The 15571-nt window shown below is 41.6% G+C and overlaps 1 protein-coding gene across 12 annotated transcripts in view; it reads left to right on the top strand.

Moving 5' to 3' along the window:
• The first annotated feature begins 5135 nt into the window (after positions 1 to 5135).
• LOC138200603 (ephrin type-B receptor 3-like) overlaps positions 5136 to 15571 on the top strand; it is a 61937-nt gene continuing 51501 nt past the window's right edge. For all 12 annotated transcript variants that reach the window (XM_069153429.1, XM_069153425.1, XM_069153422.1 and 9 more), the window contains exon 1: positions 5136 to 5854. In XM_069153429.1, the coding sequence (XP_069009530.1) occupies positions 5791 to 5854 (64 nt within the window). In that variant the 5' untranslated portion in view covers positions 5136 to 5790. The remainder of the gene's footprint in view (positions 5855 to 15571) is intronic.

Raw genomic sequence — 15571 nt, 5'->3', positions numbered from 1 at the left:
CTCCTCTCTTCCTGGATTCCAGCTTTGAGCTTTTGTGAGATTCTCCAGAGCCACCCACCACCAACTCCTCCTCCACCAGTACTACCAGCACACTTTGCATGTTCACTCACACACACACACACACACACACACACACACACACACACACACACACACACATCAAAAGACACTCTAACATAACCAACAGCTCACCATTCCCTTAATATTGCTGGGGTAAAGCGATCCTCTCACACTCACATCACATTAGTGCTGCTATTAGACCAGACCCAGACATGAGAGCTACAGGGTGTGTGTGTATGAGTGTGTGTGTGTGTGTGTGTGTGTGTGTGTGTGTGTGTGTGTGTATGAGTGTGTGTGTGTGTGTGTGTGTGTGTGTGTGTGTGTGTGTGTGTGTGTGTGTGTGTGTGTGCGCGCGCGTGTGTGTGTGTGTGTGTGTATGAGTGTGTGTGTGTGTGTGTGTGTGTGTGTGTGTGTATGAGTGTGTGTGTGTGTGTGTGTGTGTGTGTGTGTGTGTGTGTGTGTGTGTGTGTGTGTGTGTGTGTGTGTGTGAAGTCTGCAAGAGTTTTATAGAAGCTAGAGGGGGTTGACTGTGTGTGTTTGTGTTTGCGTCCGGGCATGTGATTTGTGAGGGAGGAAGAGAGCGAGAAGTTCAGTACGTGTCAGAAAAGGTCTTTTGTGTGTCTTTGTGTGTGTGTGTGCTGTGTTTTAAGAGAGAAAGTAGAGACACTGATATCCTGGCACGAGATGACTGGGAGGAAGGATGAATGAGGTTAGCGAGGGTCTGGCGAGGGCGCAGTAGGTGTAAGCTTGAGAAATTTCCATATGGCAGTAAAATGTCTGCCACTTTACTTATTGAGTTTCTAATGTGTGCCAGGTGCTGTTGGGACGCTCTCAGGAGCACTTAGTGGACCATTTCCTTGTGTCTGTGTACAGCACGTGTTTATATGTGTTGGTTTTAGGTCGCATTTGGAACAAATCGTGGCCTTCAAACCAGATCAGACACAGCCTCAGGACAGAATCGATGTCCACAATTTGATTTCAGGGAAACAGCTAAAATGTCTTACCCTCATTGGGGTTAGATTATAGAGTAAGAGCAATGTTTTGGCTATGGGTAGTGGCTATGGTAGGTGCCCTTGCAGGCAAAAAAAATATCAATGCAATGTCTCCAAAAATAAGCTATCGGTGTGTATCGCTGGGTATTTCCAGCACCATTTTGACCCATTCCAATCATTATATAACAACATGGCTGCATGTACAGTTTCACTCCTACCATTCATAGATGGGACAACCCTCAATCATCAAAATGGACCCAAATGACACACACTATAAAACATAGAAAAACAAATTTGCTCCATAAATTTTGTAAAAAACCCAAGCATAGCACCGAAGTACAGAACTTGGATTTATTAATGTGGACGTTCCAGTCATTGGAAAATGTCCTCCCTCCACTCCCTCCCAGTGTGTTGGTTTATGCCAAGCCCATATTTATGGTTTGACACATTTATTTTTTACATTGGCAATTGGAGGTTCAGGAATTCTCCAACTTACCCGTGGCAATCTTTTGTTTACCATAGCCCGAGATTTTTGCTCTGTGATCTTCTGTAAGAAACCTTCAAAGGTGAAACACACCCCAAGTAAATATCTGTAAAAAGAAAGTAAATAAAAGCCTGTATTTTAAGGTTGTTATTATGATTTCTTTTCTTCGAAACGTTGCTCTTCTTTTCCTTTTAAAAGCAGTCGTAGGCATATTGCAGTAACAAAGGTGGCAGTCATGAACTTCATGTGCTTCTGGTTGCCCTTTAATAGCGAGCAGGCAGGAGAGCCTGGGCTTCAGTGGTTTTGGCAACAAATGAGAAAGTCTTCTTTGAAGCCGCCACAGATCTTCTTACCCACGTCGCTTCACTCATAAAATGATTTTCCTTTCAAATGGACTATGTCGCTTTGAGGTACACAGAAATTCTTATGGGAAACTGACAAATTTTGTGTCAGTGAGACTGAACCCCCAAACACGAGGGAGCCTTTAATGGCTGCTTTTTTTTCTCTGCTTCTGGTCTCAGTGTTTCACCCAGCTTGGCCAAATCGCTAAGATTAATCATCAGAGAAAATATAATGAGAACGAGTAGGAAATGGTCATTTTTTAATCGATTTTTTTTTCTGACAAGGACAAAAAGATATTATATTTTACATTTATCGCGATTCACTGCATTGCGAAATCTATAAACGAAAATGTAGATTATTTTTTTTATAATTTCTCGGTCTACAGAAAGTAAATACGTTTTTTTTCACTTATTCTAGCTATGATATTTTGAGGAAGACATTTTACCAAACAACAACCTCAACAATCAGAAGAGGCAGAACAGATACAAAAAAAATGTAATCAGATGTTGTAAATGCATCATTTATAGTGCCAGCAGAGTTTGTTCATTCTTTTCATTCTGTAATTTGGGTGATTTTACTCTCTTAACTGATCACCAATCACAATTACAAACGTGTAGATCAATACTTTGCCTCTCAAAAACATATTTATCTTTATCTTTATTCATTATCACTCTACAAAATACAACATATCATAAAAACATAAAATTAGTCTTTAGACATAAAGGTGCACAAAATAAAAACATCCCTTAGCTAAAGTTAGTTTGCAGAGCTGAATAACTTTCAAATATTTATTTTTACATCTAAACATCCAATCTCTTCTTTGTTTTTCTTTACAGATATCAGCCAGAGGGTCACTTAAAATGTCTAAATAACAACAGAAAAGGTAAGTAAGGGATTTAATGTAGTTTTACAAATGTCTGAATATTTCATGAAACTAAATCCAAACACTGAAAAAAAAAAAATTACACTGCAGAAACAACAGCAAAAGTAAAAGTCTGTTTGGTCGGCAATTCTGAGCCAATACAATTTGTATATTGGGTGTGTTTTATACTTCCACTTAAAAAAATAAATGATCTGCTAATAGATATTTATTTTTACTAAATCAAATCTAAGCAGTGGCAAAACTTATCATGTCAGTAAACTGCTTTTGCCCCTTGACATATAAAAAGAGACACAAAAAAAACCCTTCAAATAATTAGAACAAATGCAGTGAAAGTTTTTAATAATTTGGTGATGACAAAATCAGCAAATTAAAGTTACACAAATTGCCCAAATGGCAGAAGAAAAACTTTTAAAACTATTTACTACCAGCCAACCCACTGACAGTGGCAACACTGACACAGAGACGGCGTGGTTACAGCCTGCAATCCTCAGGATATGGCTTTCTAACTTTACACCGGTCATTTGGCTTCACTTCCACGCTTCACAGTTTCCTCATAAGACACCTAAAACACTTTTTTATATACAGACAAAAAAAAAACAACTCCTGTTTTAACATGCTATTACTGTAATGCAAAATAAAGTCAACCATTGTGAATTACATTGTTAATATAAACACTATTTGAAAACTGTTCAGCTCTTAATTTCGTTCTGATCTCCAAACCCAGCGGAGATCACATCAGTATTCAACACAAGCTGTAGTCGACATCTGCTAGTATTAATGCTGAGTGTTCAAAGTTCAGCCTCACATCCTGCAGAACTCCGTCTGTCAGCTCTGCCTCTCTTATATGTTTCTAACTTCATTAAATGCATCACCTGCTTGTTGAATGAAACTAAACAAATGTGACAAATTATTACTCCGTATTAAAGTCAGTGGTGATCCAGCAAAATATTTGTTTTGTCAGGAGTGCCGTAATTATAACCCACAGAGCTGCAGCGTTTTGTGAGTGACCAAGTGGCTATTTCCGGTCATTTAAAGAACTACAATGACAATTAACACTGAAAAAATGTGCATCAAGCAGACTATTTGTATTTGTTTCAAGAAAATATAATATCATAGTGATGGTCGGACTTCTGTTATACAGCCTATTTAAACTTTGTTTCCTGCTGGTTCGAGAATAGACTGAAGCACTTAATGATACATAAAACGACTGTAAACGGAGAGAGACTGCTGAGGAGAGGGGATGTAAAAGCCTGGTCGTGACAGATGCCCCCAAACTTATCCAACGAAGAGGAAAAGTAAAGTGTAGGTCAATTCTAGAAGAAATAAAACACCACCGACAACATTTTGCCCGATCGATTGAGTCAAATGTATCACCGGAATTAAAGTAAAGGATCCACTAGTGTGTAGTTTTATGTTTGGCTTAATAAGGATGTCGCTTTTAAGAGAGTTTCTCTAGTTTTGTTTGTAAAAAAAAAAAAGTAAAAGTAAAAAAAAAAGTTCGGTGCCATGTCTCCTCAATCAAAATTAGAGGAAAACATCAGCAGCTCTTTCAAATTATATGTTTAAAAATAGCATTTCATTGAACCATATATTTTCGTGAAACGGAATCTAAAATGTAAACGCATTGCATGTGATGATGTCACTATCATACTCACAGGAAATCTCAAAACGGACGAGGTCCTTGTTTTTCGACTGGAGGAAAAGGAATGTCCAGAGGATCCTTGGAGCTTTTTTTAAGGAGCTCCAGTGGAGGATGTTTAAAAGCTCTGAAGTGATTTAAAACGAGGAGAAATCTGTTTAAAGAAAAGCAAAAACTCAAAAAGAAAATAGCTTTCTCTTTTTTTCCCCATGGAAACGGAAGCTACCCGCAGGGGGGCGCTGTGTGTCCATGCCTTTACACGCACTGGAGAGGAGAGGAGAGGAAGAGCGACACAATAAATAAATAACAGTGATTTCAAAAGAGCAACTTAACAATTCTGGCATTAATTAAGATGTTCAATGCCTGAATGCAAACACATGTGAAGTTACATTCGTAAAAAAAAATAATTACTTATTTGACTTTTATCTCTAAAATGTTCTACTCTGGAAGAGAGAAGTCTGCTGCTGCATTCATTGGAGGAGATGGAGACAAAGGCTGCGCTGGGAACAAGAATTTTTTTTTTTTTTTCCCTAACGCGCCCTACTTTTTAACAAACAGCGATTTTATTTTGATAATAAATGTGAGACTAAATGATTGTCAAGGTAGACATTTTTTCGGTACAGCTGCTTCAACCGTAACCCCTCCTCCCGTTGCCCCCTTGGTCTCTCCCTCCCTCCCCCCCCTCCCTCTCTCTCTCTCTCTCTCTCCATTCTCCCCTTATTCCTTCAGCCGTGCGCTTCATTCCAGTGCACAAGCCGAGCGAAGCAGACGGTTTACGCAGCAGCCAAAGCCGAGAAATTCGCTCAGGGAATAAATATCTATAAACCGCGGCTGTTTCTTTAGAGGAATACCACTTGGTCGTGGACGCACGTGAGCCGTGCACATGCCTACATGGGACTATACACTCTGGTTGTGACACCAGTGCGCCTATCTCTGCCTCTCCTGCTCTGACCACACAGAGAAACTCTTTGGGAGGCTCGTATTTGCTTCTTTTTTTTTTTTATACTGAATATCAACGAAATGCTGCTGGAAATATCCTCCGAATGCTGACCACTGTCTGGACTACCTGTTTTCAGTTTATTCGCTCAATGCGAGGGGAAAGGACTGGAAGACTTGCGCCCGTTGCCTTCTCTTTGGTTTAATAAGGCACTTTGGAGATCACTGAAAAGGGGAGAAGGGCTGCTATTTTCCACACATTTTTATACCAAGGCTGTTATTTCCTCCCACCTGTACGTGTTTTGGTGAATGGGGGTAACTCTGGTCCGGGAAGCTTGACACAGCTGGGACCGGGACGGGACTGGGTGCGTGGAACTGTCGGATCCCCCAGGATTGTATTCCCTCCTCACTCTCTCTCTCGTGGGTCTATTTACATGTCCGACCTGACCGCTTTATGACAATGGATTACTTTCTGCTTTTATGCAGCCTCTTGCTGCCCGTGGTGTCCGCCGTTGAAGGTAAGAAATTTCATCTTCACATGCTTTTTCGTTGCGCACAGCAGTCTGCCCGAAGCGTATTCTTTATAACCAGGCGAGCCAGCACCCATGCCTCTCTCAGGGTACCCCCAGCCTGACGCTCCTGCGCTCCCAAATTCTTCATTTTCTGTCAGCACCGAATTAAAACTAACGTTTCATCTTCAAAGTGGCCATCTGGCTCGATTTAAGGATCGCTAATGGTATTATTGGCTTTAGGCGGCGAGGCGTTGTGACCGGCACAGGATTCAACACACAACTGTTATGCGTCAACTAAAGCTCATCCATTTCAATGATAGTTGTGTATTCTTTTTTTTTTTTAAGTCAGGCATTGCCTGAAAGCTGCTCGCTTTCTTTGTCACTTAAAGGAAATTAGCTCCTCACTGTATCTCGTTGGGGAGTCGCGGCTCCCCCCGGCTCTCTCCCTCAGGTCGGCTGCGTGTATTTTAGGCTTGTTCGAGTGTGGCCTTTTGACATCTGGACTACGTATCGGTTTAAGTGCACTTTTGAAAATAAAATACGATAATAGTCTATATTTTGATAGTGAATTCATTTTAAAAGACGAATCTACACATTATCTATAATTATTCATAAATGCCTGAAAGCACAAAATGTTATTTTTGGTAAATAAAACCTCTCACTGATGAGCTGTTATTTATTTATCTCTGGTCATTTGATTTTTTTTCTTTTATTTATTTATTTTTTCTTTACATGGTATCGATTGATTATTATATGTTTAACAGTTGCTTCCAGTGACAGGCCATCTGTTTAGATTCAGTATGAATGTTTGCAGTGCGTAAAATCAATGATAGATTCTGTGTGCAGTTTCTCTGGTGTCCCACTCTTCTGTTATTTCTGACCTACTGTCTGGGATTTCTCTCTCTCTCTGTCGTGTTTGGGAAATATGAAGAAGGAAGAGTGAAATAAGGTTGAGAGAGGCCTAAAGCTTGAACCGTGAATGCGGGAGCCCATCAGGCGAGGCTCCCGGTTGGCTTGTGATGCCAGTAGGAAACTAGGACAGTGGGCCACTGGCTCAGTGAACGCAATTCTCTCTCAGCTCATTTCTCGACCTGTCCGCACAATGCCTGGATAGGTTTATTCTTTGTTTCTTACTGGGGAAATAAACTTGTCATGGGTTTGAAAAAAAATAAAAAATCTGCCTCTTTTTACTTTTTGATGATTTTCTACTTTTTTTTTTTTTTTTTTATATATATCTGCCAGAATCAAACTGAAACAGCAGCTATGAACAGCTCTCTGTCGCTGAAAAAGACAACTCTGCAGTGAAACGACACGTTTATTTGCTTCGCTGCAAGCGAAAGTTCTCGTAAAACTAATTCATTATAAATTAATATTGAGACTTGCATATCAGGCGCAGCACCGCTCCGCGTGCGTCTGATTCAGCTCTCCGCGTATCTTGACCTTAATTTGGGAAAAACTCCGTGAAGTCGGTGCTGAGAAAAGATCACGCTGCTTCTTGAACTCAACGTGAAATCATCAATGTGACTGTAAATTGCTTTCCACGCTGCTGCTTCACCTGCTTTGGTGGAGTGCTGAGGGGGACAATAGTGTAAAGCTTATCTGATAAGGTTTGTTGTTTTGTTAGTACCTCCATATAACAGGCGGCAGGAGTGGGCTGCAATGAGAATTGCAGTCCAGAAGTAACTTGTTCGCTCATCAAACTTCTGCTGAGCAAAATGGTAGTTTTTTTTTAATTTTATTTTCTTTGGGACCCCCTGGATCCATCTCAGTCACCCCCGGAGGTCACCGGACTTGGGGGCCGCTGACTTAAAACACATGCCTTGAATGTATGAGTGGGTTCTTGTGCAGGAGTTGGGGGCTCCAGAGGTGTACAGAGGGAGAAAACGGAAAGAGAAGCAGAGAGAGGGAGAGGTTGGTGACAATAGTAGCGACTTGGCTGCGCGCAGGCTTGAAGTTGATGTATTTTATTAGAACAATCTCTTCCCTACATAAGTGATGCCGTAAATTGCAGTCGACTGACCTGGCTGGGGGGCTTACCTAAGCTTTTAATACAGCGCGCTGATTTATGGCCGCGGCTGGGACTTATTTCTGGGATATCTGGCTTTATGGCGGAGAAACAAGCGGCCTGGCGGGGGCACGTTTACCCAGGTCCACCGTGCGTCTGTCCGCGTCCCGGGGTCACACACAACCCACTGAAAAAGCTCTCAAAGAATTCATGTTTTATTTTTTTATTTTACTCCCTCTTTTTTCTCCCTGACCTTTTTTTCTGTTCACATCCGAACCCTGAGTGGATGCGTAGTTAAAGTAAATGTCTTCAATCTTGTGAATTGAGTTTACTTTTAAATATGTCATTATGTGCCAGTTACACTCAGAGCTTCTGAGCTCTCTGTGGTTGCAAACATCAGAACTAAGCAATAATCGGAATCCTCTTTTACCTCATTTAGCTGATTGGGTGCTTTAACGTGGTTCAAATGAGTCCTATAAAAGACTGACAGTGGTTTTGTGTAGAATTACAATGGCTGTTTTGTGACTGTAAAATAATTAAATAATCAAGTCACATTTTTTTATTTCGTGGAATCATGTTTTTTATGAGTTTGGATAGTCAAATGTGTTAATTGTCGTCTGCTCAAGACTTGTAATTCCACTTCTGTTCTTTTCTGTTTTTATTAGATGATGGAACTACGGTTATTTTTTTGTGTTTTTTTTTTTGTCTAAGTGCGAAGTTGGGTGTTGCAGTGATATTCCTCGACGGGTGTAAAGAGAGGCCTTGGCTGTTGAACTTTCAGCTGCTATCGGTGCTCTGAGGAGACAAATTGCTCTGATGACAGTCCTCTGTAGCGCGCAGGCGTTTTGCTTACCCCTGGGTGTAAATTACTCGTGATGGAGGGAGGAAGCACAGAAAAAAAAACCCGGGTCTGAGCAGTGCAGAGCGACCTCCTGATATTCAGGACAGGGCAGCGAGCAGCACATTTCGAACCCGTTTGTCTGAGTTTATTGCCTTAATGCAATCCCTCGTGTCGCCATTAAAGCAATCGAATGTGTCCTGCTTTTATAAAAAAAAAAAAAAAAAAATCATCCTGCATTGCGATGGCTTCAGGTGAGCAAAGGTTTAGGCGCAACTTATATTTATTAACATCTAAAAATACATCAACCTCACTTAGATAAAAAATAAAAATAAAAAAAAACGTATACTTTCTTTTCTATGTAAACTAAAACAAGTGGACTTTGTAGACTCAGCTCAGGGTTCCCCTCCGTGATTTGTGTTTTTTCTATTTATGGCTGTGTATTTGGTGGCGTGATTACGCACAAGCAGGGCTTTTGTAGAGCACATGTTTATGTTTTTATGTGGGTGAGATCACACCTCCACAGGAGCTTTCCTGTGCCTGTTTTCAGTTGGCACGTTTCTCATCAAACTCTCATGATTTATTCTCGCTTTCTAAGCAGGGGAGGTCCCTGCGCCGCCGTCATCATTATTTTATTATGATTTCCACCTGGAGATGATGAGACTTAGTAACAGCTGTACAGAAACAGATCATAAAAAAATAGAGATATAAACTAAATATTTATTTTACTAGGATACATGGCGGAGAGTCAAGTTTCCACCAGAAGTGAATCTCTACATATCTAAGATGTGTTTAAGTTAAACCTTAACCTCCCGTGGCGACTTCATTGATTCACTTTCATAGAAAAAAAAAAAAAAAAAAAAAAAAAATACAGGATGAAATTTAGATGCACTTACAGGTTTTGGACGGTCGCATATGCTAAACCGTAATTAACCCTCGCGATGAAGAGAGTAATGGGGCCATTTTGTCCGGACACTGCTGTCCGGAGGCCTCCGTTCACCGGGCTGTATTTCAGAGCGCAGCGTCGGTCTGTGCGGACCTGAACGGGACTCTGAGCTGAGCTGCTCTGTCAAACTTTACTTCAGCAGCTCGTCTGCAGAACATTCAAAGGCTAATCACTGAGCAAATGTATTTAGGATCACCATTGAAGTAACAAAAGGAAGTATTAGTGATTCTATGGTGGCCATCACACAAACAGACCATTCAAGGGCCGAGTGGAAACGGGCTAAGGAGGCGTGAAAGTGAATTAGCAAAATAAAAGCAAAGTCATCTGGCAGTTCTGCTAATGAATCATTATCTATCTATCTATCTATCTATCTATCTATCTATCTATCTATCTATCTATCTATCTATCTATCTATCTATCTATCTATCTATCTATCTATCTATCTATCTATATTTTTCTGATTAATTATTTACAAGTCAACTCGACAAACCCATGATCTTCATATAATGAAACAACAACGCTAAGAGATGCGCACCCACAACACAGTGAATGTTGAAAGTCTCAATTAATGCGGTGTTATTGATCAGCGCCGCTCAGCTTTTTGAAACCGCAGAATCAGGTTAGAATCGAGAGACTAGCTGTCTTCTGCTAGAAGCAATTACCAATTGATAAGGCTATTTATCAATTTCGAATCAATTGGACGGGTGAAGGACGATTTAGCCTCTTGTGCATTCTAGCCACGAATTCACATTTTCTATTAAAAACAATATAATAATCATAATCATACTTTTAAATGTAAACACCATTTTTTTTTTTAATACAAAAATGTGTTGCTCATATTTTAAAACCAAAATAAAGATTCTGTAAATAAAAAAATAAAAAAATAATGAAGTATCATGAAATCATGAATATTATTGGTATTATTATCATCACTGTTGTTGTTGGTTGTGGTGGTCATCTAACTACAAAGTGCATATACACTTTAAATTGAAAGCGTTATTTTTACCCATCATTTTTATTGCATTTTTAAACTCTACCTCAAATACTACATTTTTAATACTTCCTTTAGAGTCACATATTGGCACATTAATGCAGACTGATCGTAGATTTTCACTTGTCTCAGAGAAATAATGAAGGAAATAAAGGCATGATACACAACAACTGTGCCAGTCCATCAGACCTGTCTGTTCGCTGGTATACTGACCTCCACAGGGATCCCAGCCAGTCGGTAGGTCATATGCTAGGCTGCAGCCATGTTGAACAGATGTACTCTGTCTGACTTGGGTTCAGATTGGCGTAAGGCGCTCAGGAAGAAGAGGGGGAGTGGATGACGGCATGTTGGGAGTTGGGGTGGGACGGTATGGGGGGGCCGGTTGGGATATATGGGGCGGATTTGGATCAGAAACCCAGAGAGCAACAGAGTTGACAGACTTTACAGATGCAACAGGCCTGCGGGAGCACTCGCTGCTCACCGGCTGATGGGTCATGGCTCAAATGGCGGCATGGAAAGATTCACCGAGCTGGAATTTCACATGTAGAGAGGCAGCAGCCGTGTCAGGGCTTCCTGGCACCTTCGTACACCAGGAAGTGGACGAAGCAGGTGGACAAGTAAAAGGTGAACCAGTGAACATAAGTAAACATGGAAGAAAAGAGGGAAGTTGTCAAAGCAGCATTCTTCTGTGGACTCTCTCTTGAAGATGAGTCAGTTTTCATGTATTTGTTTAGGGCTTTACATATAAAGACAATTAGTAGCTCAACTTCTGAAGGGAGAATATCCAGCAGCAACAAAACCAGTATGAGGGTAATTATTCCAGTAATACAGTAGTCTTTGTACAGTAGGATGTGACTAGTTTGTGGTTAAATCCTACCTATTAGTAGACATTTTTTTAATTCACAGAGCGAGTCAATGTCTCCGTCGATACCCACGGCAACTATAGGCAACTACTAATACTAAAATAGTAAAAGCCAGTCATTTACATTACATTTTTGTGATTGACTTTTCTATCTATTAAAGCGAAAAAAAATAATATGACATGCTATATTTTACGATATTTAAACCCTGACAAATTAATCAATACTATTCAAGTTATGTATGAGTTTTATCTTACTCACATTAATGCTGTAATGGTTCTCCCGCTATATATTTATATTTATGTAAACAAACCACTGTTTGTCTAAACTTACATCAGCTTTATGAGAAGAGGCTCCAAGTAGGGCATGTTATGGACCAAAATTTGTATGAGTGTGTGTACGGCATACAGGTTTTCGTGCTGTTTTGTAAATGGCGTTTGTGCGCACGGTCTGTCCTGGCATCCAACAGAGGGGCCTTGTGGGATGGCAGGTCTTTGACACCCACTGTCGAGAGCAAGAAGGGGAGGGTGAATGTGTCTGGGCCTGCCTGCCCACCACACAGACACACTGCTGCTGTCTGCAGTTAGCCGAGCAGAACAGGAGAGAAAAAGAGAGAGAGAGAGACACACACACACAAGCAGACACGCACGCGCGCACACACACACACACACAGGGAGTGAAAGAGAAAAAGAAGGAAAGGTTTTGCACTCACAGGGAGGGCAAGATGGGTGGTACATCTACGAGGTAGGAGTGTGTATTTACAGTGTATGTGTGTGTGTGTGTGTGTGTGTGTGTTTGGGAGGTTACAGGGTTGGAGAGTATTTTTGTGTGCGTTGCTGCAGGTACGGTATTTTAGGATGTCCCCCGCTCCACTGAGGTGAAATAAAAGTAAAATAATGTTGTGGCTGCATAGAGAGATGGAGACACTATTTCATCCATTAATAAGACGAAGTGAGGTTCGACTCAAAGTCCGATAAAAATGATGTTTTTTGATCGCCACTGCAGAAACTCCATTTCGATTTTAGACGGGAAAACAAAATCCTGTCACACCAATTGATCCTCTCTGAAAAAGAAAAGAAAGTTAGTTGCCTGTTCTTGCGTGTATATTATCCCAAACATTTGTTATTCGTCATGGAGAAGCCCAGCAAGTGTAAAAATGTATTTCCCTGTTCGTTTGCGCGTGTGTGTGTGTGTGTGTGTGTGTGTGTGTGTGTGTGTGTGTGTGTGTGTGTGTGTGTGTGTGTGTGTGTGTGTGAAGGGATGATGGGTGTTTTACATTGATAAGCTCACTCAGACCGGAATCATCCCCCTCCAGGTCCTTACTAAGCTTTATTAATGACTCTGAAAATTCTGATGAAATGTTTGACATAATATTAATGACCATCAGAGTTGGTGTTTTATAGGATCTGTCTGCACCGGACGTCTATAAAGTGCAGCTGAAATTACCATGTGTCAAAATGTCCAGATTTGTAAGTGATTTAGTACCTGCTGTGCTCTTCACCCACGCTCAACCCACGTCCCGTCACCCCTATCCAAAGGTCATGAAGGGGTTCTTTGGATGATTTTGAGGCGGGTCCCCCCCACCCCTCTCAAAAAAAAAAAAGGTTAGTCTTGTTCCTTCTCAACAATAGTTGTCCGAACACAATCAAGCTCCAGGGGTTATCCTATTCCAGTGGCAAATAAAAATACATTGAAAGAGGATGTGTATATTTAGAAAGACCGACTGTGCAGCTTTCCACGGCTCATTGAAACACATAAATACTCCCAGAAACAGAGCAGGTCAAAAGCACAGCCTGGGTCAGTGATGTGCGCTTGACTTCTTTTTGTCATCACCAACCTGGACTGTTTATGAGAGACGGCTGAGAGCGTGTACTTGTCACTTAGCGAGTAGGAAAAGGCAGGGACAGTTTGAAGGAGTGCAAGAGTTTTGAAGGGTGGAGTTTCTCCTCGCAGCGGTTTGATCTACCTCAGGGCCTCCTCTTACCATTTCTTTACGAGCTACAGACTCTTGTAACAAATTTTGGCCAACGGAGCAGAAAGAAATCTTTGATATTTGTCTTTAAAAAATGGGCAGTTACATCTGTCTGGAGAGTGGACACAGCTGTAAAACAGTGTGCCTTGAGGGTTAGGGTTAGGGGAAGAAAGGCCACATTACCTGGTTTAGGCCTTAGCCGGTCTTGTTAAATATAAGAGGAAAAGAGAGATGCAGGAAATGGGGAAGGAGATTTCTTTGTTGAGTTTCACCATATAGCTGGGTGGTTAATGGTAGGGCATTTGGAGGCAGACGGCCAAGCTCCAGGCCTTGTTCCTTTAAAGAGGAGAGGAAACAGCTTTTGCTAATTTTCAAACAGCCACCCTGAGTCGGCCTATGTGTGATGATAGGCACTGCTTCAAAGGAGAAGCTGAAGTCATGACTGATGTGATGGGCTCAAATGTCCACTGTAATTAACCATAATGCATGTGTGCGAACAGGGGTGCTTGAATGGTGTATATTTTAGTTGGTGAGGGGTCTGTGCTTGAGTGTCCCCGTTCACATCGAGTACAGTGTTGCGGCAGGCTGCTTTTACACCTTATTCTGTCCCACTTCTTATCCTTGGTGTCAAAAACACTCACCACCTGCACTTCATCTACACTTCAAAAGGCCCGCAGGCAAGAAGAGGGCTCCCCGCTTCTATTAAATATTTCTCCCTTTCTCTTCTTGTCTTCTCGAGAAGAGCGGCTGCTTCAACCAGACCCCTGCTCTCTTATCAACAGTTCACCAAACTCACTCTGAACATCTTAAACACGCTCTTCTGTACAGGGTGAATCCAACTCATTTCAGTGGCAGCAGCACCAATCACATGTGACCTTTTGTCAGGATATTTACATAATCTCCATGGTTCCACTCTGCGGCCGCCTTCAGACGTTGCCAGCTATAAGAGAGCATTTATTTAACCCCAGCTAGCGGTGAAATGGAGTCTCAGTAACACACTAAGTTTAACGGTTAAGTGAGTGCAATATTTAGAGGGCAATGAAAGGAAGGTCAAAAAGCCTAAATGGTTGTTATTAAGGCAAGCGATTCATGAGGGCAATCTAGCAAATGTGGAGGTGTTGTTTTTGGTGTGGTGTTACTCAGTGGGCCCTACCACCTGTCCATTTGGTAGAAGTGTAGATGGCAAAGAGCTATAAAGTGGTGTGACACAGATGTCACCGTGGTGTGTTCTCAGCAGTAGACAAAGAAAAGGAGGCGAGGCCACCCTGTTGGTTTACCATAAGTTTAAGCCATTTCACAGAGCTGCTGTTCCACTGTAAGTGGCTGAGTGTCTCCCTGCTGATAATAGCCACTTCATTTTCTATGATTGCACTCAGAATTGTTTCCATTACATCCCCTAAAATATGTTCACAAACACTCCAAGTTTACTCTACCCCTAACTCACCAGCAGATCAAAAGTATTTTGTATACATCGTAAATTTCAAATACATGCCTGTGTGTTTCCAGGTCTGTTTGACATGGTGGTCATTAGCTGTGATTTTAACAGGGATTTGACATTGAGTGCTGTGAATGACTAATTACAACAAGTCAGATGAAAGCACCGGACAATATAGGCTGACCCCCTCCCTCTGTGCCAAGTCAGGCCATAAACAGCTTCCCTTTCCCCCCTCACACCCTTTGGAAATCCCATCTGACCTCCCCCTCACACACACACACACACACACACACACACACACACACACACACACACACACACACACACACACATATGTGCGAGCATTACCTCCACTCAGTACACATCCACCAGCCCCCCACGAGAACTTCACCCCTTGCGCCCGCTTCTGAGGGTCAGAGCCCACATCCACATTCATTCGCTCCTCTGCTAATGAATCAATCAGCTGGTTCCATTCATTTCATTTCTGTCAGAGCCAATCGATCAGCCTCTTTCTCCCTGTCCTGACAGAGCAGCAGGGGAGCTCCAAGATGGAGGGGAGAAGAAGGGGCTTGAAACATCCATACAGTTCAAAGGCTCCTCATTTCTTGTCCACCGTGGTTCCACAGAAATGTGGCATTTTTTCACCGTTTGCAGCAGTGTGTATGTGTGTGAAATG

This window comes from Embiotoca jacksoni, unplaced genomic scaffold (assembly GCF_022577435.1).
Source record: "Embiotoca jacksoni isolate LCO1_2020_lvr unplaced genomic scaffold, fEmbJac1.0.p SCAF_19, whole genome shotgun sequence".
Taxonomy (NCBI): Eukaryota; Metazoa; Chordata; class Actinopteri; family Embiotocidae; genus Embiotoca; species Embiotoca jacksoni.
The sequence above is the reverse complement of the archived record's forward strand: the minus strand, read 5'-3'. Positions and strand labels throughout refer to the sequence as shown.